Source organism: Setaria viridis, chromosome 3 (assembly GCF_005286985.2).
Source record: "Setaria viridis chromosome 3, Setaria_viridis_v4.0, whole genome shotgun sequence".
NCBI classification, from domain to species: domain Eukaryota; kingdom Viridiplantae; phylum Streptophyta; class Magnoliopsida; order Poales; family Poaceae; genus Setaria; species Setaria viridis.
This window is the reverse complement of record NC_048265.2, coordinates 10,628,017-10,652,362: the sequence shown is the minus strand read 5'-3', so window position 1 is coordinate 10,652,362 and position 24,346 is coordinate 10,628,017. Positions and strand designations below refer to the sequence as shown.

General features: G+C 59.7%; 2 protein-coding genes and 1 long non-coding RNA gene across 3 annotated transcripts; all 3 read right to left on the bottom strand.

The window, feature by feature from the left end:
* Positions 1-15,478: 15,478 nt before the first annotated feature.
* Positions 15,479-17,274, bottom strand: LOC117850232 (uncharacterized). The gene is made up of 2 exons (XR_004639209.2): positions 15,885-17,274; positions 15,479-15,797 (listed from the first exon to the last, which is right to left on the bottom strand). It is a non-coding gene; the product is annotated as an uncharacterized lncRNA (long non-coding RNA).
* Positions 17,275-17,618: 344 nt separating this feature from the next.
* On the bottom strand, positions 17,619-20,237 carry LOC117846970 (aspartic proteinase NANA, chloroplast). The gene is made up of 2 exons (XM_034728098.2): positions 18,585-20,237; positions 17,619-18,447 (listed from the first exon to the last, which is right to left on the bottom strand). Exons 1-2 carry the CDS (start codon positions 19,094-19,096, stop codon positions 17,619-17,621), a joined length of 1,341 nt encoding a protein of 446 aa, XP_034583989.1. The 5' UTR covers positions 19,097-20,237.
* Positions 20,238-20,385: 148 nt separating this feature from the next.
* On the bottom strand, positions 20,386-23,958 carry LOC117850926 (aspartic proteinase NANA, chloroplast). Its single transcript, XM_034732816.2, has 2 exons — positions 23,116-23,958; positions 20,386-21,328 (listed from the first exon to the last, which is right to left on the bottom strand). The coding sequence occupies exons 1-2, from the start codon at positions 23,670-23,672 to the stop codon at positions 20,491-20,493; spliced, it is 1,395 nt and encodes a 464-aa protein (XP_034588707.1). The 5' UTR covers positions 23,673-23,958; the 3' UTR covers positions 20,386-20,490.
* Positions 23,959-24,346: the final 388 nt, after the last annotated feature.

Here is a 24,346-nt window from a genome sequence, read left to right as displayed (position 1 = left end):
TGGCGGCAGCAAGGCGAGCAGCAACTAGCGCCGGATGGATTGGGAAGAGCCCAACGGGGGAGGAAGGGAGCCTCGCCGACAAGGAGGGAGGGGCGGAGGAGGGAGGGAGGGCCATGCCGACGCCGAGGACAGCGCTGGTGTCGTTGTCCAGATCAGCGGATCAGGACTTAGACTAGTAAATTTCTTTTATGCGCGTGAGCCTCAGATGGTTGCACGGGATACACGGATTAGACTGGTTCGGGCAAAGGAAGCCCTACGTCCAGTATCGAGGATGTTCGTGTTGCCCGCGCGGGGATTCTGTAGTAGGGGGTTACAGATGGGCGAGAGAGGGACTGGTCCCAGGTCTCTTTTACTTTTTGTGTTCTTAGGAGAAGTGTTGATCTCTTGATCTGCCGATCCCTTTCCCCCGGCTCTAGGTTCCTCCTTTTATATCGCAAGGAGCCGGCCGGAGTTACAATTGGGCCCGGGTAAAAGGCAAAGAGTGAGATGGTAAAAAAGGTCTGGCGTGGAGGAGGAGGGAGAGCCAAGGCGCTTGATGTCCTGCCGACCCTGAACGCGTGCCGCCGTGCATGCCGGGATGGGTGGTCGCCAGACGCCAAGTGTCGCCGCTCCCCGCAGATAGCTACTTCGGTGTTCGTAGGTTCCAGGTTAGGTCATGATGAGGTGGTTTCGTCGTCACCCCGCTGTCCGTTAGGGAGGACGGTGGATACCGCCGCTCTGGCGATAGCTTGTAGAGAGGGGGAGCTTCACGCCTGTACTGCCGTTCGCGCGGGGCCCGAGGGCGTGCGGGACCCGAGGACGGGGCCGCTCCCTGCTTCGCTCCGGTCGCCGCAGGTCATGAGTACCCTGCGACGAATAGAAACCGGCCGCCGGCACTGTAGTTCGCACAGGCCGGTCGTGCACGGGTACTTGCGCCGGGTTGCGTGAGGGGCGCGGTCGCCCTGCGCTCTGCCAGCTCTGCGGCGCATTTATGGTGAGGCCGACGGGGGGACCCACAGGATTTTGTCCTGTTTACACGGATCGTATCCGAGGGGGATTCTGACCCCGTGGCCCTCAACACGCCCGACTCTTTCGCTCGGGGTCGGGCGAGGCGGAACTTGCGCGGTACAGGGTCGGGCGTTCCCGACCCTGGGGTTACAGTCGGGCGAGGCGGAGGCCTCGCGGAGGGAGGTCGGGCGCTCCCGACCTTGATGCCTGGGTCGGGCGAGGTGATGATTTGATCATGCTTTGGTGGGCCTGGGCCTTTATGTTTGTTTCCTTAGGCAGCGTATTAGGGGGTCGTTAATATTTCCCCTCAATAGTAGCCCCCGAGCCTGTGGTGGAGCAGGAGTGCTCCTCCGGAGGCTCCTTTCGCTGTTTGCCATCGGTTCCTGCATTATGGCGCGCTTGTTTCATCTTCGCCACGCTTGAGAGAACCTATCAGTTTGTGACCACACGTGTGGCAGTTTTTTGCGAGGCTAGCCCCCGAGCTCCTGCTCGCTGCAGGAAACCGATCAGGAGGCCAGGTCGACTTTTTGATCGTTGCCCCTCAAGCGCCCGTTCGCTAGGACGGAGGGGTTGAGCCGGGCCACGTTATCCGCGTAGGACGAACCGTGGTGCTCGTTTGAGCTGCAAACGGGTAAGTTCGAGTGGAGTCCCGGTCCCCGTTCGGGGGGGTCCGGCTCGGGCCAAGCTGGTGGCGTACTCCAATTTCCCGTCAGTCAGTTCATATAGTTCTCGGATCCGTTCGATCGGATCTGAGGGCTCGTTGCCTTTCCCCGTGGAAAAACCATGAACTTTATACCGAGCGGGACTCGAACGTGAGGTTGAGGCGCCCTTGGCGTTTGCTCGCCTGGGTGTTGGCCGCTAGCGGGCCCGTCCCTTCTCACCCCTTGCTCGGGGATGTCCTGGGGCAACTGTCGAACCCGTGTTGGGCCAGCTTTCGAACCCCTGGACCGTATTGGGCCGTAGGGGCGTTTTCAGCCCCGTATCCCTTTCTTACCTCCCTGGGGGCCTTAGACCGGAGCGGAGCGGTTGATGTGCCAGGGCCGATCGTGGGGAGCGTCGTGGGCGCGAAGCCCGGGGAGTGGAGTTATGGAAGCGTCGTCCTGCGGATCGAGGAAGATAGGATGTTTCTTCGCGGCTGATCGTGCGCGCGATTTTCGAAAAGAAACGGGCGTGGCAGGGGCGTACCTGGCGCCGCATTTATGGCGGCCGGGGCGTCGATTTGGCTTCCCCAGCACTCCTCCTATAAAAAGCAGAAACACGCCGCGCCGGTTCCTCTCCTTTCGCGCTCAAGCCTTCTTGCCTTCCTAGCGCACCTGTGCTCGCCTTGCTCACCTCGTTCCTGTCGCTTCTCGCCGCGCGTTTCGTCTTCGCCTCCGTCGGTCCCCTTCCTTCTTCGGCGATGGCCTCCTGGGGAGCCTCCCACTTCACCGCCAACCGCGCCGAGGGCCTGGTGCGTAAGGGGCTCCTTTGCGAGAGGACGGCGGCGGACGAGTGGAGACTGCCGGGGACGGAGCAGGTTCCGTCGCCGCCCGATGGCTACGTCGTCTCCTTCGCCCACTTCCACGAGCGGGGATTCGCCTCTCCCCCAAGCCGTTTCTTCCGCGGGCTCCTCCACTACTACGGGCTCGAGCTCCAGCACCTCAACCCCAATGGGATCCAGCACATCGCGACATTCGTCGCGCTGTGCGAGGGATTCCTAGGGATCGATCCCCACTTCGAGCTGTGGAAGTACTTCTTCACGGTGAGCCTATACCAGAAGGCGGGGAAGGCCGGGAGCCAGCAGCGGTCGCCCCCGGTGCCGATTGGGTGCGCCGGGATCCACCTCCGTCATACTCGCTCCAAGGAGTACATGACGGTGAAGACCTCGGTGTCCCACAAGGGGTGGCACAATCAGTGGTTCTACGTGAAGAACTACTCGATCTCCCCCCAGCCGGCGTTCACCGGCCGCACCATCGACGCGGTGCCCGATGTGTGGGCGTACGGGCCGGTGGAGAAGGAGAAGAGGAAGATCTCCGACCTGCTGCAGGCCATCGGGCAGCTGAAGCGGGAGGGGCTCACTGGCGCCGGGGTCATCGGCGCATACCACGCCCGGCGGGTGGCGCCGCTGATGCTCCGGGCCCGGCCCCTTGGCGTCATGACCCCCGACATGCCGCCCGAGGGCACCGTCATGGCGACAGGTGCGCTCGCCGCCTCCGAGATCCAGCAACGGCTCCGGGAGGCGCTGGAGGATAAGGACGTCGACTACCCGATCCCCGGGCATCCACCTATGCGCCCGGAGTAGGGCTTCGTGGACCTGGTAAGGCGTTTGGGCCATCACTTCTCCTTCCTGCCGTCGCATTGTCTTGTTGTTCTGACGTGGATCCTCCTTTTGCTTTGCAGGGCATGCTGACCCGGGTTGCGGACTCCCTCCTACCGGTGCCGGAGGATGCCGCGCGGAGGGCTCGCAACCGCCTCCAGGCCGAGAAGGACAAACGCCGCAAGGACAAGGAGACGGAGAAGCGGCGGAAGAAGGCCGCCAAGGAGCTCCAACGGCGGCGGAGAGGGGTGGCCGTGTCCGACGACGACGACGATGACGAGGAAGAAGAAGAAGAAGAAGAAGAAGAAGAGGAGGAGGAGGAGGAAGTGGAATTGTTTGCCCCCCGTTCGGGGGCTTTAGTGATTTGTGACGCACCCCCGCAGACAAGGGCAGGGGGTGCGGCGGCGGGAGCGTCCGTGCGGGATCCGGCTCTCCCCGGTCCTGGGGCCGTGCCTCAGGGGCCAGCGCAGCGCGCGCTCCAGGAGCCTGCGCGGACCGCTCCTCAGGGGTCGGCGCAGCGTGCGCCTCAGGAGCCGGTGCGGAGCGCTCCCCAGGGGGTGACGCAGGGCGTCCCCCGGGGGTCGGCACAGGACCTCCCCCAAGGAGTGACGCGGGGCGTCCCTTCGGGGTCGTCCCAGGGTACCCCCCAGGAGCAGGCGCGGGGTGCTCCCTCGGCGCCGGCGCGGGGTGTCGCCCCGGCGTCGAGCCGGAGCGCCCCTCAGGGGCCTTCAGAGTCCGCCCCTGCCGCAGTCTCGGGTCCGGCGCGGGGCGCCCCCCAGGAGTCTGCTCGGGGGGCTCCTCGGGGATCTGTGGGGGCTGCCCCCGCCGTCGTGCCTGCTGGCGGAGGGCAACGAGGCGGAGACAAGCGGCCACTGCCGGACGCCCCGGGGTCGGCATCCAGCTCGGAGTCGAAGCGCGCGCGCCGTCCCTGTGCTTCGAGGGCGTAAGTTGACTCTCCCCACATGTCATCCTTTCTTTCTCCTTTCGTATGTTTCTGTTTGACGCCTAACCGCCGACGTGCAGCACTTCTCCTCGCGGCGTTACCCTGCGGCTAGCGCCCAAGAAGCTGCTACGGACGTCGTCCTCCTCCGGGGGGCGGGCCGCCACCCCGCCAGCGGCTACTGGCGGGGTTCCTGGCGTGGCCGCAGGTCCCCCGGTGGAGGTGGTCGCTGAGGAGCCGGTCGTCGGGACGGCGGCGGGGTCAGCCGCAGGAGGGGGAACGGACCCCACTCCGCCTGTGGCCCCACCGGTCGCCCTTCCAGCTCGGGTCGCGATTCCCCCGGGCCCGCAAGTCGGGGAGGTGATCGACCTCGACGCCGATGAGGCGGAGGAGGCGGAGACGGTGGTGGGCAGGGCGGATGCCCCCGCTGCCGTGGCGGGGTCGGAGGCAGAGGGGGCGCTGGCTCCCGAGGGCGCGACGGCGGTGAAGGCATCGGTGTCGGAGGCCGAGGTCTCCATCCCGGTTGCTCCCACGGAGGTGATTCCGGAGGCCGAGACGGAGGTGCCCATAGAGGCGCCGTCGGCGGCCGTGGTGGCGACGGGTGCGCAGGCGCCGGAGCTGTCGGCGGATCCGGGGGTTTCTGGCGTCGTAATGTCGTCATCGACGACGACGTCAGAGTCGGGCCTTGTTCCGCCCTCAGCTTCCTCCGTCCCCGGGGCGTGGAGAGGGCACATCCTCCGCTGGACGTCCCGCGACGACCCGCCGCGACGCCTCTACGCACTGGATGATGCCGCCGAGTGGCATAAGTGGCAGGCGATGCACGGCGGCGTCGCCCAGGTCCAGGCGGCTCTGACCTCGGCGTTGGGGGTTTTGGCCAACACCGTGGTTCCCGGCAGCCAGGTATGTTGTTTCTGCCGCTCGGTGATGAGCTCTTTCCTTTTTACTTTTTTGCCTTGACGTCATGCCGCTTTGCAGGCTCTCCAGGAGGGCAGCCTGGAGAAATCCGACTTCCTCCGGCGGCAGCGGAACCTCTGGGAACATTACAACACCGAGAGGGAGCGCTCCAGGGGTCTGGCCCTGCAGCTCGGTGCCTCCCAGGGGGCCGTTCGCGACCTGGAGGGGCGCGAGCAGGCGGCGCTGGAGGGGGCGTGGCGTGCCGAGGCCAAACTCCAGGCCGTCGCGGAGAAGGCCCGCCTCGACCTCCAGGAGTTCCAGGTTGCCATGGACAGGGCCCGCCGCGATGCCGAGGGGCTAAGAGCCGCGGCTACTGAGCGGGCCCGCCGAGATGCCGAGGAACTGGCGCGGCTGAGGGGGGAGAATGGAGCCCTTCGCACGGAACGCGACCAGTTCCGTTTGCAGGTGCACGGGCTCCAGACCGCCTTGTCCCTCAGTGTCGACCGGGAACGCGAGCTGAAGGCCCAGGCCGACGGTGAGGCTCTTTCTGCTTCTGTATTTTCGTGTCGTTGATGTTTCGTTTCATCTGACTTGGTGGGACTTCTTGATCGGCTCCTGCAGAGGACCTTGCCAGGTTGCGGGTTTTGCTCGACGAGGAGCGCGGCGAGCATGGCGCCTTGCGGGATGCGGTCCGCGTCGTCTGTGAGGACTTCGGTGTTGCTCCGGAAGAGGGGTCGAGCTCGCTGCCGGCCCGTGTTCTTGAAGTGCGCCGTCGCCGTCGTGAGATTGCCGTGGACGCGCTTCACCTTGGTATGCGGCGTGGCTTCGGGGTCTTCGGCTCTCACTATGCCGACATTAACTTTGTCGGGATGAGTGAGGGGTACTGCGCCGGCTACACCGACGCCGAGCTGGACGAGATCGACTCCGCGGTGACTGCGCCAGCAGAGGCCCTCGCGAAGCTTCTGGAGGATGAAGCCGTCCCCCCTGCCGACCCTGAAGCCGCTCCTGCCGGCCCCGAGGCTCCTGCCGCCGCCGACCCTGAAGCCGCCGCCGTCGCCGACCCTGAGGCCGTCGCTCCTGTTGACCCCGAAGCCGCCGCTTCAGCCGACCCCGGGATTACTGCTCCAGCCGACCCTCCTGTCAATTAGCTGTACCGGGCTTGTGCCCAAAAAACGTTTGTATTTAAGTCAGTCGTCTTGAACTTGTTTGCGCTGGCCATACGGGCCTGTTCTTATGACTTTTTATTTTGTACTAAGGAAACCGTTTCCCTTTGTTATTCCTTTGGTTTTTGAAAGCGTTCGGATGCGTTGCCGGGCGTGTCAGTAAGTTTTTGATGAGCGAAGGTACCGTAGCCGCTGGGGCGTAGGCTTTTTCGCAGTCCGATCGCAACTTGGCTGAGTACCGTTCACGCATCCTTATCTTTTTGCGTCCAAAGGTTTTCGAAAGGGAGTGTCCGATTTTTTGAAAGAAGAAAAACGTTTTCTTTTTAGCGGTGCCCAGCGGCTTGGGTTGGGACCCCTGATAGCCCCCGAGGGGTGTGCGATCCTGGGGCCAGGCCAGGGTCGGATACCCCTGAGCTTAAAAGAAAATGCCTTCTTGTTTCATGAAGATCAAAACTGGTAGCCCCCGAGGGGTATGCGACCTTGGAACGAGGCTAGGGTCGGATACCCCTGAGCTTAAACGAAAAGGCCTGAGCCGAGGTGGCTCAGGGTTTCTTTTTAGCAGAAGAACAAAACTGGTAGCCCCCGAGGGGTATGCGACCTTGGAACGAGGCCAGGGTCGGATACCCCTGAGCTTAAACGAAAAGACCTGAGCCGAGGTGGCTCAGGGTTTCTTTTTAGCAGAAGAACAAAACTGGTAGCCCCCGAGGGGTATGCGACCTTGGAACGAGGCCAGGGTCGGATACCCCTGAGCTTAAACGAAAACGGGGGCAACGCTATGTATAAATTATAAACGAGAGCTATGGGTAGAAGCGCCTTAGCTGTTCTATGTTCCAGGCGTTGCTGAAGATTTGCCCGTCAGGAGTTGCCAGCTTGTAGGTGCCTGGCCGTAGCACCTGTGCGACGACGAATGGGCCTTCCCATGGGGGAGTCAACTTATGCCGACCCCTGTTGTCTTGGACGAGGCGGAGCACTAGATCTCCAACGTTGAAGGCGCGGCCTTGTATCTTGCGGCTGTGGTAACGCCGTAGGGCCTGCTGGTACTTAGCCGAGTGTAGGAGGGCTACATCTCGCGCTTCGTCGAGTTGGTCTTGCGCGTCCTCGAGCAACGCCTGGTTTCCCTGTTCGTCGTATGCTTTGACCCTTGGTGACCCATACTCCAAGTCGGTGGGCAGGATGGCCTCGGACCCGTAAACCATGAAGAACGGGGTGAATCCTGTCGCCCGGCTGGGGGTCGTCCTCAGGCTCCAGAGGACTTCTAGGAGTTCCGCAACCCATCGTCCGCCGAACTTTTTAAGGCGGTCGAAGATCCGCGGCTTGAGACCCTGAAGTATCATGCCGTTGGCTCGTTTGACTTGCCCGTTCGTGCGGGGGTGCGCAACTGCCGCCCAATCCACTCGAATGTGGTGGTCGTCGCAGAACTGGAGGAATCTCTTTCCGGTGAACTGCGTACCGTTGTCGGTTATGATGGAGTTCGGGATCCCGAAGCGGTGGATGATGTCGGTGAAGAATTGTACCGCCTGCTCGAACTTGATTTGCGCCACAGGCCTTGCTTCGATCCATTTGGAAAACTTGTCGACAGCGACGAGTAGGTGGGTGAAGCCCCCAGGCGCCCTTTTGAAGGGTCCGACGAGATCCAGCCCCCAGACCGCGAACGGCCACGTGATGGGGATGGTTTGTAATGCCTGCACGGGCAGATGGGTTTGGCGGGCAAAGAATTGGCATCCTTCGCAAGTGCGGACTACCTGGGTAGCATCCGCAACCGCGGTTGGCCAGTAGAAACCTTGCCGGAAAGCATTGCCCACAAGCGTCCTTGGCGCAGCGTGATGACCGCAAGCCCCGGCGTGGATGTCCTGGATCAGCGCCTTTCCCTGCTCGATCGGGATGCAGCGCTGGAGGATCCCCGTGTGGCTTCGCTTGTAATGCTCCTGGTTGATGATGGTGAAGGATTTCGCACGGCGCGTGATCATGCGGGCTTCGGTCTTGTCAGTTGGGAGCGCGTCGTGGATAAGGTACTCGAGGTACGGGGCTCTCCAATCGGTCGGGGGGTCGGTCCCTAGTGCGGGGCCCGCCTCAATTTCCATAACCTCAGGGTCGGAAGGCTTGGCTTTCGGGGTCGGGTCGGGTGGGGCAGCGTTGATTTCCTTGGGATTGGTGCTCGGATCCAGGACAGGTGGTGTGTTGCCGACCTCTCCTGGCTCGGATTCCGACCCCAAGGCTGGGCATGCCCCGCCGACCCCTGCTGGCTCCGGGTGATGGATCGAGGGCTTCAACTGGTCGCTAACGAAGACGCCGTCGGGGACGGGCATCCGGCCTGATGCCGCCTTTGCGAGCTCGTCGGCGGCTTCATTGAAGCACCTTGCGACGTGGTTGAGCTCTAACCCGTCGAACTTGTCCTCGAGCTTACGTACCTCGTTGCAGTAGGCAGCCATTTTAGGGTCATGGCAGCTCCATTCTTTCATGACTTGCTCGACGACCAACTGGGAATCGCCTCGGACGTCTAGTCGGCGAATGCCAAGCTCGATCGCGATGCGGAGCCCGTTGAGCAAGGCTTCATACTCGGCGACATTATTGGACGCAGGAAAATGGAGGCGGATCATGTACCTGACGCGTACACCCAGCGAGAGACGAAAACGAGGCCCGCTCCGGCGCGGGCCCTCATCAGCGACCCGTCGAAGTATAGCGTCCAATACTCCTGCTCCTCTGCCGCCGGCGGTGTTTGTACCTCCGTCCATTCGGCCACGAAATCGGCAAGTACCTGGGATTTGATGGTGGTGCGGGGGATGTAGGTGATACCCTGGTCCATAAGCTCGACCGCCCATTTCGCGATCCTCCCTGTTCCATTTGGGTTCCGGATTACTTCACCAAGCGGAAATGAAGAGACAACCGTTACCGGGTGGGAGGTGAAGTAGTGACGCAGCTTCCTCTTCGTGATGAGGACGGCGTAGACGAGCTTCTGGATCTGCAGATATCGTGACTTAGATTCGGACAACACTTCGCTGATGAAGTACACCGGGCGTTGCACCTTAAGAGCATGCCCCTCCTCCTCCCGCTCCACCACTAGGGCCGCGCTGACCACCTGGGTGGTTGCCGCGATGTAGAGTAGGAGGATCTCGCCGTCGGCCGGCGAAACCAGGATTGGGGCCTTCGTCAGGAGGTCCTTGAGCCGGTCAAGCGCCTCCTGCGCCTCACTGGTCCACTCGAAGCGGTCGGATTTCTTCAAGAGCCGGTAGAGGGGAAGTCCTCGCTCGCCGAGGCGCGAGATGAAGCGGCTTAGGGACGCTAAGCATCCCATGACGCGCTGCACTCCCTTCATGTTCCGGATCGGCCCCATGTCGTTGATGGCCGCTATCTTCTCCGGGTTCGCCTCGATGCCGCGCACGGAGACGATGAAGCCTAGCAGCATGCCCCTTGGGACACCGAACACGCATTTCTCTGGGTTAAGCTTGATACGCTTATCCCTTAGCCTTTCGAAGGCTAGCTCCAGGTCGGGGACGAGCTGATCGCTCTTCCTGGATTTGACCACGATGTCGTCGACATAGGCCTCAACGGTTCGCCCGATGAGATCTCCAAAGCACTTAAGCATACATCGCTGGAAGGTAGCCCCCGCGTTTTTGAGGCCGAATGGCATCTTAACATAGCAGTAGGGGCCAAAGGGAGTGATGAAGGAGGTAGCGAGCTGGTCGGCCTCTTTCATCGCGATCTGGTGATAGCCGGAGTACGCATCGAGGAAGCTGAGTGTTTCGCACCCGGCTGTCGAGTCGACTATTTGATCTATACGCGGCAAAGGGAACGGATCCTTTGGACACGCTTTGTTGAGACCGGTATAATCGACACACATTCTCCATTTCCCATTCTTTTTCGGCACAAGAACAGGATTGGCCAACCACTCGGGGTGGTGTACTTCCTTGATGAAGCCGGCCGCCAGGAGCTTTTCGAGCTCTTCACCAATGGCCCTGCGCCTTTCTTCGTCGAAACGGCGCAAGCCCTGCTTCATCGGTTTAGAGCCGGCCCTGATGTTCAGGGAATGCTCGGCGACTTCTCTCGGGATGCCTGGCATGTCCGAGGGCTTCCACGCAAAGACATCGCTGTTTGTGCGGAGGAAGCCGACGAGCGCGCTTTCCTATTTGGGGGATAGGGCTGCGCTGATCCGCACCACCCCTCCACTGGAACAACGGGGACTGAGAGGGACTTCTTTGATACATTCGGTGAGCTCGAAGGAGGTTCCTGATTGCTTGGCGTCGGGCCGGTCCTCAACTGTTTCCTCAAGCTGGGCCACCATGTCGCCCGAGACGGTGATGGCCGCGGCGTACTCGCAGCACTCGATGTCGCACTCGTATGCCTTCTGGAAGGTCGTGCCAACGGTGATGACTCCGTTGGGTCCTGGCAGCTTGAGCTTCAGGTAGGTGTAGTTGGGATTGCCATGAACTTTGCGTAGCATGGGCGGCCCAAGATGGCGTGGTAGGTTCCGCGAAAGCCCACCACCTCGAAGGTGAGGACCTCCTTCCTGTAGTTGGAAGGGGTCCCAAACGTGACGGGCAGGTCGATCTGCCCGAGGGGCGTTGCCTGCTTCCCTGGCACGACGCCATGGAAGGGAGCCTTGCTAGGACGGAGACGGGAGCGGTCGATCCCCATGGCATCGAGGGTCTCAGCGTAGAGGAGGTTGAGGCCGCTGCCCCCATCCATGAGTATCTTGGTGAGACGCGTAGTGCCGACGATGGGGTCGACGACTAGTGGGTAGCGCCCCGGGTGCCGGACGCGTCCGAGGTGGTCTGACCGGTCGAATGTGATGGCCGGCGCGGACCAGTCGAGGAAGGCCGGGGTTGCAGGCTCGGCCGCATAGACCTCCCGGCGCTCCAGCTTCTGTTGGCGCCTGGTGTCATATGCTGTGGAGCCCCCAAAGATCATGAAGCAGCCATCTACTTTGGGGAAGCCGTCTTCCTTCTCCTCGTCGCCTTTCTTTTCCTCATCGGGCTTCCGTTTCCGATCACCCTTCACCGGATTGCCCACGAAGAACCTCTTCATGAGGTTGCAGTCTTTGTAGGCGTGTTTGACGGGGAACTCGTGGTTCGGGCACGGTCCCTCGAGCAGCTTGTCGAAGAAGCCGGGTGTGCCCTCGGGGGGCGGCTGCCCTCGCTTGCGTTCGACTGCGGCCACGAGGGGGGCCTCGCGCCGCCGCTTGCCCTTCTTCTTCTGCTGCTGGCGGTTGGAGGTGCCTTCGTCGGCGTCCTCCTCCCGCTTCGCCTTGCCTTTGGAACGATCAAAGATCGCTCCGACAGCCTCTTCGCCAGAGGCATAGCTAGTGGCGATGTTGAGGAGCTCCTCCGTGGTCCGCGGGCCTCGGCGCCCTAGCTCATGGACGAGGGGTCGACAAGAGGTTCCTACTAGGAAGGCTCCTATGACGTCAGCGTCGGCGACGTTGGAGAGCTCGGTGCGCTTTCTGGAGAAGCGCCGGATGTAATCCCGGAGGGACTCGTCCGCCCCCTGGCGGCAGCTCCGGAGATCCCAGGAGTTGCCAGGGCGTGTGTACGTCCCTTGGAAGTTTCCTACGAAAACCTCCTTCAAGTCGTTCCAGTTGCGAACGAGCCCTGAAGGGATATGTTCTAGCCAGGCTCTCGTGGAGTCTGCCAGAAACAAGGGTAGGTTGCGGATGATGAACAAGTCATCGTCCGCCCCGCCGGCTTGACATGCAAGCCGGTAATCGCTGAGCCATACCCCAGGGTTGGTCTCCCCCGAGTATTTGGCCACACTCGTAGGTTGCCGGAAGCGCGGCGGGAAGGGCGCATTCAGGATGCGCGCAGAGAAGGCCCGAGGCCCAGCCGCTCCAGGGCTCAGACTGCGGTCTTCCCCACTGTCGTAGCGTCCGCCACGGTGGACGTGGTAGCCACGGTCCGCCCCGTCCGCCCTGTCCGCGCGGGAACATCTCCGCGCGTTCAGTGTGTCGCGGGCGTCGCGAACGGGACCAACGCGCTGGTGGATGGATCGGGCCTCGCCTACCGCGAGTGGCGGTGCTCGCTGGGCGGTCGCAGCCGGATTCGCCTCCGGAAGGGGTTGATGGACAGATTCCCCCCGCCGTTCCGGGGGGGCGCCCTGCGTCGCCCTACTGGCGTTCTGGCCGCGTCGTCGAGACGCCGAACTTTCTCCCTGCTGGACGGCGGCGCACTCGAGTAGGTTACGCATCTCTTGGCGCGCCCGCCGCTCCTCAGGTGTTGCCAGCTCGGGGAGCTGTCGGAGTAACACCGCCGCGGGGGCGACGTTCTGGCTGGCGCGGGCAAAGAGCGGTGGACGTTCTCCATCCGCACAGATGCATTCCTGGACGTCGCGCGCTCGTTGTCGTGCTCCCCCCTCGTGGTGGGGGTGCTCTACTTCTTGGCGAGCGCCCATGTGCGCTTCCGGTTGTAGAGAGCCCTCTGGTGCCCTGGGTAGGGCCCCAGTCGTAGCTGCGGCGCGCGAGGGGGGAGCCCGTTGCCTCCCCTCGGCACCATCGCCGTTGGACCCCTCGGAGTGCGCGTCAGCCATGAAGCACTCGCGCGAGGGGCCAGGATTCTCGTTACTGGAGCTAGTGTCGGAGACTGCCCTTGCCACGCCCACGAGCTCGTTGCTTGCGGGCGACGTGGCGAGGGACCGCATTAGGAGGCAGCCATGAGCCCCCGTGGCGTTGCGTAGCCCGAAGAGCCATCCTTCCGGCGAGGCCCTTCTGGCTGGCATCCGGCCGCTCGTCGCTGTCGTGGTGGTGGTGCCGATGGGACGAGCGGGCAGGACGTGGACAGGGATCAACTCGATCCCATTTCCGGTGGCCAGAAAGTCCAGGCTCCCGAAGCGGATCAGGGAGCCCGGAGCGAAGCTGCTATCGCGATTGGCCATCTGAAACTTGGAGATGCACGCACAAAGGTCCCCTACCTGGCGCGCCAACTGTCGTTGTCCAGATCAGCGGATCAGGACTTAGACTAGTAAATTTCTTTTATGCGCGTGAGCCTCAGATGGTTGCACGGGATACACGGATTAGACTGGTTCAGGAAAAGGAAGCCCTACGTCCAGTATCGAAGATGTTCGTGTTGCCCGCGCGGGGATTCTGTAGTAGGGGGTTACAGATGGGCGAGAGAGGGACTGGTCCCAGGTCTCTTTTACTTTTTGTGTTCTTAGGAGAAGTGTTGATCTCTTGATCTGCCGATCCCTTTCCCCCGGCTCTAGGTTCCTCCTTTTATATCGCAAGGGGCCGGCCGGAGTTACAATTGGGCCCGGGTAAAAGGCAAAGAGTGAGATGGTAAAAAAGGTCTAGCGTGGAGGAGGAGGGAGAGCCAAGGCGCTTGATGTCCTGCCGACCCTGAACGCGTGTCGCCGTGCATGCCGGGATGGGTGGTCGCCAGACGCCAAGTGTTGCCGCTCCCCGCAGATAGCTACTTCGGTGTTCGTAGGTTCCAGGTTAGGTCATGATGAGGTGGTTTCGTCGTCACCCCGCTGTCCGTTAGGGAGGACGGTGGATACCGCCGCTCTGGCAATAGCTTGTAGAGAGGGGGAGCTTCACGCCTGTACTGCCGTTCGCGCGGGGCCTGAGGGCGTGCGGGACCCGAGGACGGGGCCGCTCCCTGCTTCGCTCCGGTCGCCGCAGGTCATGAGTACCCTGCGACGAATAGAAACCGGCCGCCGGCACTGTAGTTCGCACAGGCCGGTCGTGCACGGGTACTTGCGCCGGGTTGCGTGAGGGGCGCGGTCGCCCTGCGCTCTGCCAGCTCTGCGGCGCATTTATGGTGAGGCCGACGGGGGGACCCACAGGATTTTGTCCTGTTTACGCGGATCGTATCCGAGGGGGATTCTGACCCCGTGGCCCTCAACGCGCCCGACTCTTTCGCTCGGGGTCGGGCGAGGCGGAACTTGCGCGGTACAGGGTCGGGCGTTCCCGACCCTGGGGTTACAGTCGGGCGAGGCGGAGGCCTCGCGGAGGGAGGTCGGGCGCTCCCGACCCTGACGCCTGGGTCGGGCGAGGCGATGATTTGATCATGCTTTGGTGGGCCTGGGCCTTTATGTTTGTTTCCTTAGGCAGCGTATTAGGGGGTCGTTAATATTTCCCCCCAACAGATGGCGAGGTGGAGAGTGGTGGGCGGTGGTGGATCGACCTTGGGAGTGGGGTGCGAGCGGTCGGGTGGCGGAGAAGATAAGGAGGATGTTGACTCGATCTGGGCCATTCGTTTTAGATCCAAGGATTTGGAAATTCGAGTGTGTCGGGAGAGATAAATGTGCGGGTGGAAGGTAGGGAACAAAATTGGGTGCATCCGAGATGCAAAACTCATCCTGTGCATACCGCCACTGTTGGGCGACGTGTGGATGCCGAGCCAATCCAACGGATCGCCTGCTCCACCTGGTCTCGCATGCTCTCGGGCTCCCGGCTCCTCCTCACAGACAATCTCGGCTCGGCTCCCTCCCAGCATGGCGAGTACGACGTGCAAGTCTCAGGTGAAGATAGATGCTCAGCAGTTAATACGTACTACTTGTATGCTACTACTAGACAAACAAACCAAGGCCATGTTTAGCTTCCACCAAAATCCCAACTTTGACACTATGCAAAAAGAAGATTCCCCATCACATCAAACTTGCGATACATGCATGGAGTACTAAATGTAGATGAAATCAAAAACTAATTGCACAGTTTTGTTGTACTTTGCGAGACGAATCTTTTGAGCCTAATTAGTCAATTTTTGGACAATAATTCACAAATACAAACGAAATGCTACAGTTGCGCATTTATGATAAACTCCCAACTTTGGTACTCCCAAATTGGGAACTAAACAAGGCCCAACACTAGTTCACATTTTGGTTCTAGCTATTTTGCACAGAAAGCTTATCGGAGAACTACTAGTCAAACAAACCTAACAGTAGTTCATATTGGTTCTAGCTATTTTGCACAGAAAGCTTATCGGAGAAGCTTGTTTTGTTCGCTTGTTGTGTAAAGGTGAGAATGAGATGGCGGCTGAATATACACTTGATGCCACTTTGCAGTTTTTTTTTATTATGTTGACATATGGATCTTACTTGGCGCAATTTATAATTACAATTTGATAAGCCATCCAGCGAGTGGGAGGAACGGATGGATGTTCTCAGGTAGCTCTATCCACAGTTTGTGTCGGATGCCAGCAGCTTCTCAGCTTGTTGCTTGCATTTTATTAGACACATCCATCATATTTCAGATTTCCAAGCATCCATATGTATTTCGAAAAAAGAGATACAATGTCCACTGATCCTGAGAGACCATCTACAATACAAATAGGTCTGCACACATCATACATTGACACTTCATCCTGCCAATACAAAAAATCAATCTACACATGTAAGTTCATCCCTACACTATTGCCTTGCGAGCACTGCTGAAGAAGGATGTGACGACGTGGAGACACATCAACATATATGACTTTCAACTAGGAGTCTGAAATAAAATTGCTTTAGTAATTGCAGACATCTTGAACAACTTGACATATTAAAAAAACCATCATCGTCTAACTTGATTGTAGTACCTGTGCGGCCATACCTGACACAAGAACAACAATAAGCATGTACTCAAAATACCCTAACCAAAAATGTCAAACTCAATCATAATTTGTGAGTTGTGACTCACTGTCCCGAAGCATTTGGGTAAGCCACCATTCCGAACCCAAGTTCTCCGAAATTATCACAGTAACAAGATAAATCATAAAATAAAAACTTCTATGGAACCGCCTTATCCGGAGCCGTTCCTCTCATCTGCCGGCCTCCCGCCGGGGCAGCATCCCTGGCGCACCCCTTGTTCTTCACATCAACGGCCACTTCTACCTCCGCATGGTGTATCAGGTTCATCAATTGATGTTCTGTTCTACAGGGCATAGGCCAAATCAAGTATCGTCAAAACTATCAGAAGTGGCACCAGAAGATCATCGTCCTTCTAGAGTGATGGCGGAATGTAAGGAACAAGGCTAATATATGTGAAGTGTGCCCAGGATTAATGTTGTTTTTTTATCACGTGAAGCTATCAAATTTGGCTAATAATCAAAGTGATCAAAGCTCAAAACAGCATAACAACAGTAAATGGAAGGCGCTCCCCGTGAGGCCCTGAATCCATTTTGCTCCATTTTGTGAACAATCCATTTTGCTCCCATTTACTGTTTGAGATCTTGCTGAATAGGTAGTAGCTGCTTGAGCAGGAGCAGCAAATTCTCCATTGGGTGCTAATATGACTATATGAGGAGGATACTTAAGTGTGATGCAGTATCTATGATTTGGCGATTGTCAAGATTAAGAGACTTCAGTGAACTCAAGCTAAGAATCTTCAACCAACGTAAAAGAGAGTGCTTCCGGAAAATAACGCAGAACTGTAGAAACAGAACATCACAAGAACGGTTTTTCCTCTAAACTAAAATATTGTAACGATTTAAACACAACATCCTAGCACGACACCTTAAAATTGGAAATCATTAGGTGTATGGCTACGAAGCATCTATTGAGAACAAAGGTCAATTTTATAAAGGACGGTAGAAACAACAGTGTAAATTAGCAAGCTAATACGGGATCTAAACTGCTCTATGCGCAGAGATTAAAAAGAAAACAACCTGCGCCATGGCCTTTTGCAGCATGACCTGCAACACGACAGTCCCGGCTCCTTGGCGCCGCTAGCTCCACGGACTGGCGGACTGCATGAACCGAAGAATGCGGGATCCCTCCGCTGACCACAGGAACCAGAGAGCTTGTGCAGGACCTCCCCGGAACCAAGGAAGGTGGAGGGGACACGGCGGGAGGCGGCGGGGGCAGATGAGGGAAGTGTTGGTGACGGAAAATGGAGGAGGCGGCAGCTCGCTGATTTGGGAGGCGGCGGGGATTTGGTGCTTTGGGTTTGCGCTGGGAGCGGAGACGCGTTGCAACCCTCGCTCGCTTGGAGCCGAGCCGCGTCCTCGCACGGCGCAGGAGCCAAGCGCTGCAGCACTCTCCGAGTGTGGCAGGCTGGCAGCCGAGTCCATCCATATGGAAGGGGCGCCCACGTGTCGTTCATTCAGGTTCAGGGACGGTATGCACAGAACGTAGTTTGCATACCGTCTCCACCGGATCTTTTTCTAAAAGGTAGACAGCCCCTACTGATAAATGGCAATTGGCAATAGGACGCCCTACGTCTTTTTCAGTTGTCTGCTTGCTGGTACTAGTTTGCACAAATCTCATGTTGAAGAATGTCAGGTTTGAAGCTAGACGATATTTATAAGCTGCTCATTCAGAAACTTGATTTATGCGGAGCGTTTTTACATTTTTCGTTACGCTAAAATTTATCTCAGAAGTTTTTACATTTCACTCGAAGGTTCTTGCCAAACCAGCAAGGTCACCATTATGATCATCGGGTGCAGCTGGTCGACTGCTTGAACCTGACAAACCGGTTCTTGAGGTCGAACTCCCAGAGGTGCTCCTGCTGCAGGATGTTGCCGATCACGGAGACCCCGGGCCACTCGCCCTCCTGCACACCAATGCACTTCACGCCCGGCTTCACGTCGATCACGCAGCTCTTCGCCGGCGGCTCCAGCCGCGCCGACCCGGCGAACTGCACCGCCAGCTTGGGGATCTCCGGCGCCCCCGGACGGCGCGCCGTCCAGTTGTAGCAGTGCTCGAACGGGGGGAAGGCCACCTTGGGGATCCCAGCCAGGTGCGCGCTCAGCGCCGCGACCACGGCCTTGTACGCCGGGGAGGCGAGGACCGTCAGCGTCGTGCCGGAGTCAAGGATGGCGCCGCCGTTCTTCGACGCGTCCCACACCTCGGCGGGGATGGAGAGGGCCTTGCCGGCGACGTGGATGGCCTCGACCTTTACGCCGTAGAAGGGCATCTGGGGGTCTAGCAGCAGGGGGGTCTGCGCCGCCGGCGCCGCGTCCCGGGGCGCTGGCCCGCCGGGGCCGAAGGCGAGGTACCCGGTGGCGTCGCGCGGGGCGAGGTGGTCGACGAGGCAGTAGGAGAAGCTGCCCCCGAAGCGCGCGGCGGCGCGGGAAGCGAAGGAGATCTTGCTGTTCCCCAGGCTGAGCACGCCGTCCGCTGCCTGGAAGCTCTGGCCGTCGTGCGTGGAGGAGCAACCCAGGACGACGTCCCGCAGCTGCGCCACGTTGCCGCCGGGCAGCGCGATGGTCGCCGAGTCGGTGCCCACCACGCCGCGCGCACCCGCCGAGCCTTCCTTGTACCTGTCGTGCACAATGGTTCAGCCCGATCCCAGTGGAGGATAAAACGCGCCAATGCATGGAGTGCGAAGAGCACGATGGCATTGACAGGAAGAAGAGCGAGATCGATGGATGGGCAATGGCGTAATGGCGGTACTGACTGGTAATCGTAGGAGCAGGGGCTGGCGGGCGCGGAGCAGTTGGCGAGGGAGAAGGGCACGTCCAACTTGCACGTGTTGGACGAGCACGGGATGGGCGCCCACGACTCGGAGTTCTTGGGACAGAATACGCGCCCAGGCGTAGCGGCGCCGGCGCCGTGGCACTTCACCCAGGTGAGGTCGCTGCCGGTGTCCACCACCAGCGTGAACTCCTGCGCGGGCGTGCCCACGAGGAACTTTACAAAGTACTGCCCTGTGCCGGCGTACGCCCCCGACGACACCGGCAAGGAGGCCGCGGACGACCCCACCTCCGCCGCAACCCGCCGGCTTCCGCCTCGGCGCGACGCCAGCTTGGCGGAGATGTACGCGTGCCGGTGCCGGTCGTCCCTCGCCCGCTCGGCCACGGACGCAACCGGCGTGGCGGGGACCAGCTCCAGCCTCGCCGACTTGCCGCTCGCGACGGCGGCCGCCGCGGCGAGCACCAGTACCGCCAGAAGGTTGCCGCTCCACTCCATTTCTCGTGAGAGATTTTCTCCTGATCCTTGACTGCTTGCTCCCTTCACGTCGCCTCCCTCATATAGGCAACGGGAAATAGTTAGCGGCGTGATTTGTGGAGAAGAAATGGCAGAAATCCCAATGTTTTTCACGAAAGATATCTTGAAAATCTTTAAAGAAAAGAGACGTTAGCTCGCGGTGCCCTAATTAAGGTAATCAAAAACTAAGCACAACCTGTGGATGGTATTTGCGCTGGTGATGCACTTCCTAGTTTGAATGAACCCTATTTATGGTAATCAAACCATAACCAATGAAGGGTATTTGCGTTGATGTGGCAAGTCCTTATATACGACGCACGTACTACACACTTAACCCGCTATAATCTATATTCTTAAATTATGCTCCTTTAAACTTTCCATATGAAGTTGCTCTTCAGTATTTTTACGTATCCCCATCTTGGGCTATTTTAAGATACACCGATTACTTACTAATAAGTAAGAGTCCAAATAAAATATGAACCCTTAAATATTAGAAGAGATAAAAAGAAAAAAAAAGAATATAACCTACCCCGGTTATCACCGTCTACATACATGCTTCCTTGCATCTAGGATGAAGAAACAATTACTGCATTTTGCGTGCGTGCGTGCAATTTGTTTCCTTCTGGTTGCAACCAACGGCAGATCTGCACATTTCATGGAAGGTAATCCGACAGAAGACGCAAAGCTGGCTCTACACTCGCAGGCTTCAAGCGCTGCTATCTTCCATGTCCAGTGATTTTATGAAATTCACGGAGCTAACCATATGTTCAGTTTGGGATATCACAACAACCATAGCGATTCGCCACTAGCATGTCACCTAAATCCCTGATTACCTGAATCAGTGTTGTCCGCGCAGTCACACACCCGTTGTCGTGAATTTAGAAGTGTCTCGACTATGTTCTGGAACTTGATTGCACACACAGACTGTTGGGTTTCAGAAGTTAGTTCATTTTTTATGTTTTGAGTTCCATGTAACCATGCGGTCTGAGGTTTGAACAAAGATTCTTGGGTCATGTCTACAGTCACGCGTGCAAATTTGAGCTGCAAATTTCTAGAGATTTCCTATTTCTTTCAGTGCTGCCGTGGGATCTGCAAAGTTTCAGTTCACATAGTTCAGATGGATTCAGAAGTCAGTTCCATTTTGTTTGTTGATTTCATGCCGTGCGGCCTGAAGTCTGAACAGAGATTCTTTGCTTCTGTCTGCAGTCACGCGAGCAAATTCGAGCTGCACATCACGAGCAGAACCGCGATCTCAGCTGAACATTTCCCCATCGCGCTGAAAATTATCTTTCCATTTAGAGAAGCCAATCACTCGAAGGCCGTTACAAATTTATCAAGACGATGGATGGATTAATCGTGTGCACCCGTCGTCAGCATCATTGGGCACAGCGCGTGTGCTTGAACCGGAGCCACCGGTCCCTGAGGTCGAACTCCCAGAGGTGCTCCTGCTGCAGGATGTTGCCGATGACCGACACCCCTGGCCACGCGCCCTCCTGCACGCCGATGCACTTCACCCCAGGCGCCGCGTCGATCACGTAGCTCTTCGCCGGCGGCTCCAGCCGCGCCGAGCCGGCGAAGTGCACCTCCAGCTTCGGGATCTCCGGCGCGCCAGCCGTCCAGTTGTAGCAGTACTCGAACGGGTCCATGCTCACCCTCGGTAGCCCCGCGAGCTGCTTGCTCAGCGCGGCGACCACGGCCGCGTACGCCGGCGTGGCGAGGATGGTGAGGCTCGTGCCGGAGTCGAGGATCGCGCCGCCGTTCTTTTCGACGTCCCACACGTCCGCCGGGATGTCGAGCGCCTCGCCGGCCACGTAGACGGTGTCGACCGTCACGGCGTAGAACGGGCTCATCCGGCGGTCGAGCAGCAGCGGCGTCTGCTCCGGCGCGGCGGCGTCCACGGGCCCCGGGCCGAAGGTGAGGTAGCTGGTGGCGTTGCGCGGGGCGAGGTGGTCGACGAGGCAGTAGGAGAAGCGGCCCCCGAAGCGCGAGGCGGCGCGGGACGCGAAGGAGATGTTGCTGTTGCCCAGGCTGAGCACGCCATCGGATGACTGGAAGCTCTGGCCGTCGTATGAGGCCGTGCAGCCAAGCACCACGCCCTGCAGCTTCGCCCGCCTGCTGCTGTCCGCGCCGCCGCCGACGCGGCCGCTCGCGGACAGCGCGATGGTCGCCGAGTCCGTGCCCACCACGCCGCGCGCCGCCGAGCCGTCCTTGTACCTGCCACGACGGTTTAGGTAACGTTAGTTCCGCGTCAGCACGAGTAGTTCCCACATGGGAAGATTCGGCTGCAACAACGCTGTAATGATGCTTAAAAAAATGGCACATGTTTAGCTCAAAATACACTTAAGATGATGTCAGTGGTACGATTCGAGTTGGGGACCCAGGGCCTTTTGGGTGGCGACAGAGGGGGTACCTGCAAGAGCCGGCTTGCAAGTCACTCATCTTGGATATGGTCTGAATCAGAATCGTTAGGACAGTTGGAAAACGGAAAGATACGTCTCGTCATGAACTGTAAAGCGGAGCTCAATGAGGGGGCAAAGTGGCTGAAAAAGAGTAATCCCAACTCATACGGTGGTTACGGCCGGTTCCAAAGATTAGCGCATTTCCAGTTCAGTTTTTTTTTCAGCCGTGTTAGTACGGTGCATTTGACTAATTAACTGCAGTTGTTAGCTGTAAAGCAGGCCACTCAGCTAGCGGCCGCCGATGGCAACGAGACCGGTCAAAAGCCAATCTGGACAACGAGATCGCCCAGAGATAGACGAACCACGCGTTTACTGTCCTCGGACCATACAGACAGTACAGTACTGAGCCTAGAGCACGCACCAATCGCAGTAAACTGCACGAGAAGAAGGGAAACGTTTTCAATCTGCCAGAAGAAGGGTCACGAGTCGTCCGCCGCGGAAGCCAGCCAGCCTGCCTGCCTGAGCACATGGCGCGCGCGCCGAGCACCTGCTCCGCGCCCCCGCCACCTCGGCACGGCTCTCGGCTCGGCGGCGGCGTCACCGGTCACCCATCAGCCAGCGCCGCGGGCGGCACAAGTTGCCCCCATTTTAAAAAAAGGCCGGAGGCCGGAAGCGACAGCGCATCGGCGGCCGCGACGCCGCCCTTCGGTAACGTGCGCGCCATGATCGAGTCGGGCCGGAGCCCCGCGCGTCCGGATCGCGCCCGCGCACGGCAGTGACCGGTGCCGGTAAAGATTAAATGTGAGGTCCGTCCCCACGCGCCCCCGGCCGCAACCAGATCACCCCAACAACATTAACGCCGCATCCTTAGCTTCCATCCGATTTGGCAGCCTGGAGAGACTCTCCACTCGCAGTACAACGTAGAACGTACTACCGGCTGGTCAATCCCTAAAATTACTGCCACCGTGAAACGAGTACTACTACCGTATCAATGTCTCGAGCACTACCCAGTAACCAGCGTACGCACGCGAGTAGAGACAAGTGAAGTGAAGTGCAAGCAATTCGGAAGAAGCACAGGGCCGGCACACGGAGACCATCGATCCAGCAGCCAGCACCGGCTCTCGATCGGCCTGCCCCAAAAGGAAAAGCAGGCAGGCGCGCACAACCGAGCACGAACTCATGTCCACATCAACAACAAGCCGGCCGCGTCCCGACCCGAGCACGTCTGGCGAGCGGGCCAATTGAATGCCGCGCTCTGCCGCGGCGAGGCCGGCAGGCAGCAGGGGGGGGGGGGGGGGGGGGGGGGGGGTGTACGACACGCGCGGTAAAAAGCTGCGCGAGTAATGGCGCGCGCGAGATCCCGACCCCCACCCGCCCACCAACCAACACTTACTCCTGCCGCTGCCCCGCTTGGGGCTGCGGGCGCCAGCCAGCCCGGCCGGCCGCGGCCGTGTCGCCCCCGGAACCGGGAACCACCGGAGCCGTACCGTGCCGAGATCCGGTGGAGTGGCGAGCACGCGTTCAGTGGGGCGAATGGTACGAGATGAAAGACGATCGATCGATGGAGTAGGAAGCACGGCAATGGCGTCGAGAGGCACTGACCGGTAGTCGTAGGCGCAGGGGCTGGCCGGCGAGGAGCAGTTGGCGAGGGAGAAGGGCACGTAGGACGTGCACGTGTCGGAGGAGCACGCGATGGGCGACCACGACTTGGATGCGGCGGGCCGGAACTCGCGCGCCGGCTGGGCGGACGGCGGCGATCCTGCGGCGGCGCCGCGGCGGCACTTGACCCAGGTGAGGTCGCTGCCGGTGTCCGCCACCAGCACGAACGGCTGCGCGGGGGTGCCCACGCGGAACCGCACGAAGTACTGCCCCGTGCCGGTGTACGCCCCCGACGACAGCGGCATCGCGAACGCCGACGCGCCCACCTCCGCCGCGCGCCGGCGCGACGCCATCGTGGACCGGATGTACGCGTTCCGGTGCCGGTCGTCCCGCGCCCGGTCGGCGAGGGAAGCGTCCGGCGCGGAGGGGATCAGCCTCAGCCGCGCCGACTTCCTTCCGTGGTGCCGGTGCCGCTGCTGGTGCCGCCCGCCGCTCGCCATGGCCGCCGCGGCGAGCGCGAGCAGCACGAGCAGCGCTAGCACGTGGCCGCGCGCAGCCATCTCTTGATCCTTGGCTCCTTGTTCCCTTCACGCCGCTTCTCTCTCCCACAATGGCAATGGCAATTGACGGAAGTGGCCGCAGCAAGCAAGCAAAGCAACACTCTGCTACGCGAGAGGAGCAGAGGCCATTTCGATGGCCGCCTCCCCCGGCTCCGCGCCTCCTCGAGCTACGAGCTCTGCCTCGTGTGCTACTCGGAGGACCAGCCGGAGGTGCGTTTTCGCGGGGGAGCTTTTTGGCTGCGTGCGTGCGTGTGCGTCCGGCACGGCGATGGTAGAACGGCGTCTTTTATAAACAAAGGCGCGGCACCCGCTGCTGCTGCTGCGCTGCCCGTGGATAGAACGCGGTTGGGTCGGGTTGTGCGTGCTTCGTTGGCATTTGGCGAGTGTGATTGATTGCCGGTTCGGATCGTTTCCTGCCCCGGGTCCGTTCGGTCCGATCGCTTCTGGGACGAGAGATTTGCTGTCCCCGTGGGCCATGGGCCCTCACCCGTAGTTGCATGGCATGTTCATGTGGGGTCTCACACTACTCTCTCCTCCCTCCCTCTTCCATGGCTTCGAACTGGATCGGAAAGCAGCGTCTTTACAGATAAACCCAGAGACAGAAGATAAGCTTTGTGAACCAATATCGCCCAAAAAGGAACTTTGCGAATCAAGCCGCTGTTGCCAAAATGCAT

Coding starts and splice junctions, on each gene's coding strand:
- LOC117846970 (XM_034728098.2), bottom strand. CDS start 19,096: ATGGAGTGGAGCGGCAACCTTCTGGCGGTACTGGTGCTCGCCGCGGCG. Junction 18,448..18,584: donor CCCTGCTCCTACGATTACCA/GTCAGTACCGCC, acceptor TGTGCACGACAG/GTACAAGGAAGGCTCGGCGG.
- LOC117850926 (XM_034732816.2), bottom strand. CDS start 23,672: ATGGCTGCGCGCGGCCACGTGCTAGCGCTGCTCGTGCTGCTCGCGCTC. Junction 21,329..23,115: donor CCCTGCGCCTACGACTACCG/GTCAGTGCCTCT, acceptor CCGTCGTGGCAG/GTACAAGGACGGCTCGGCGG.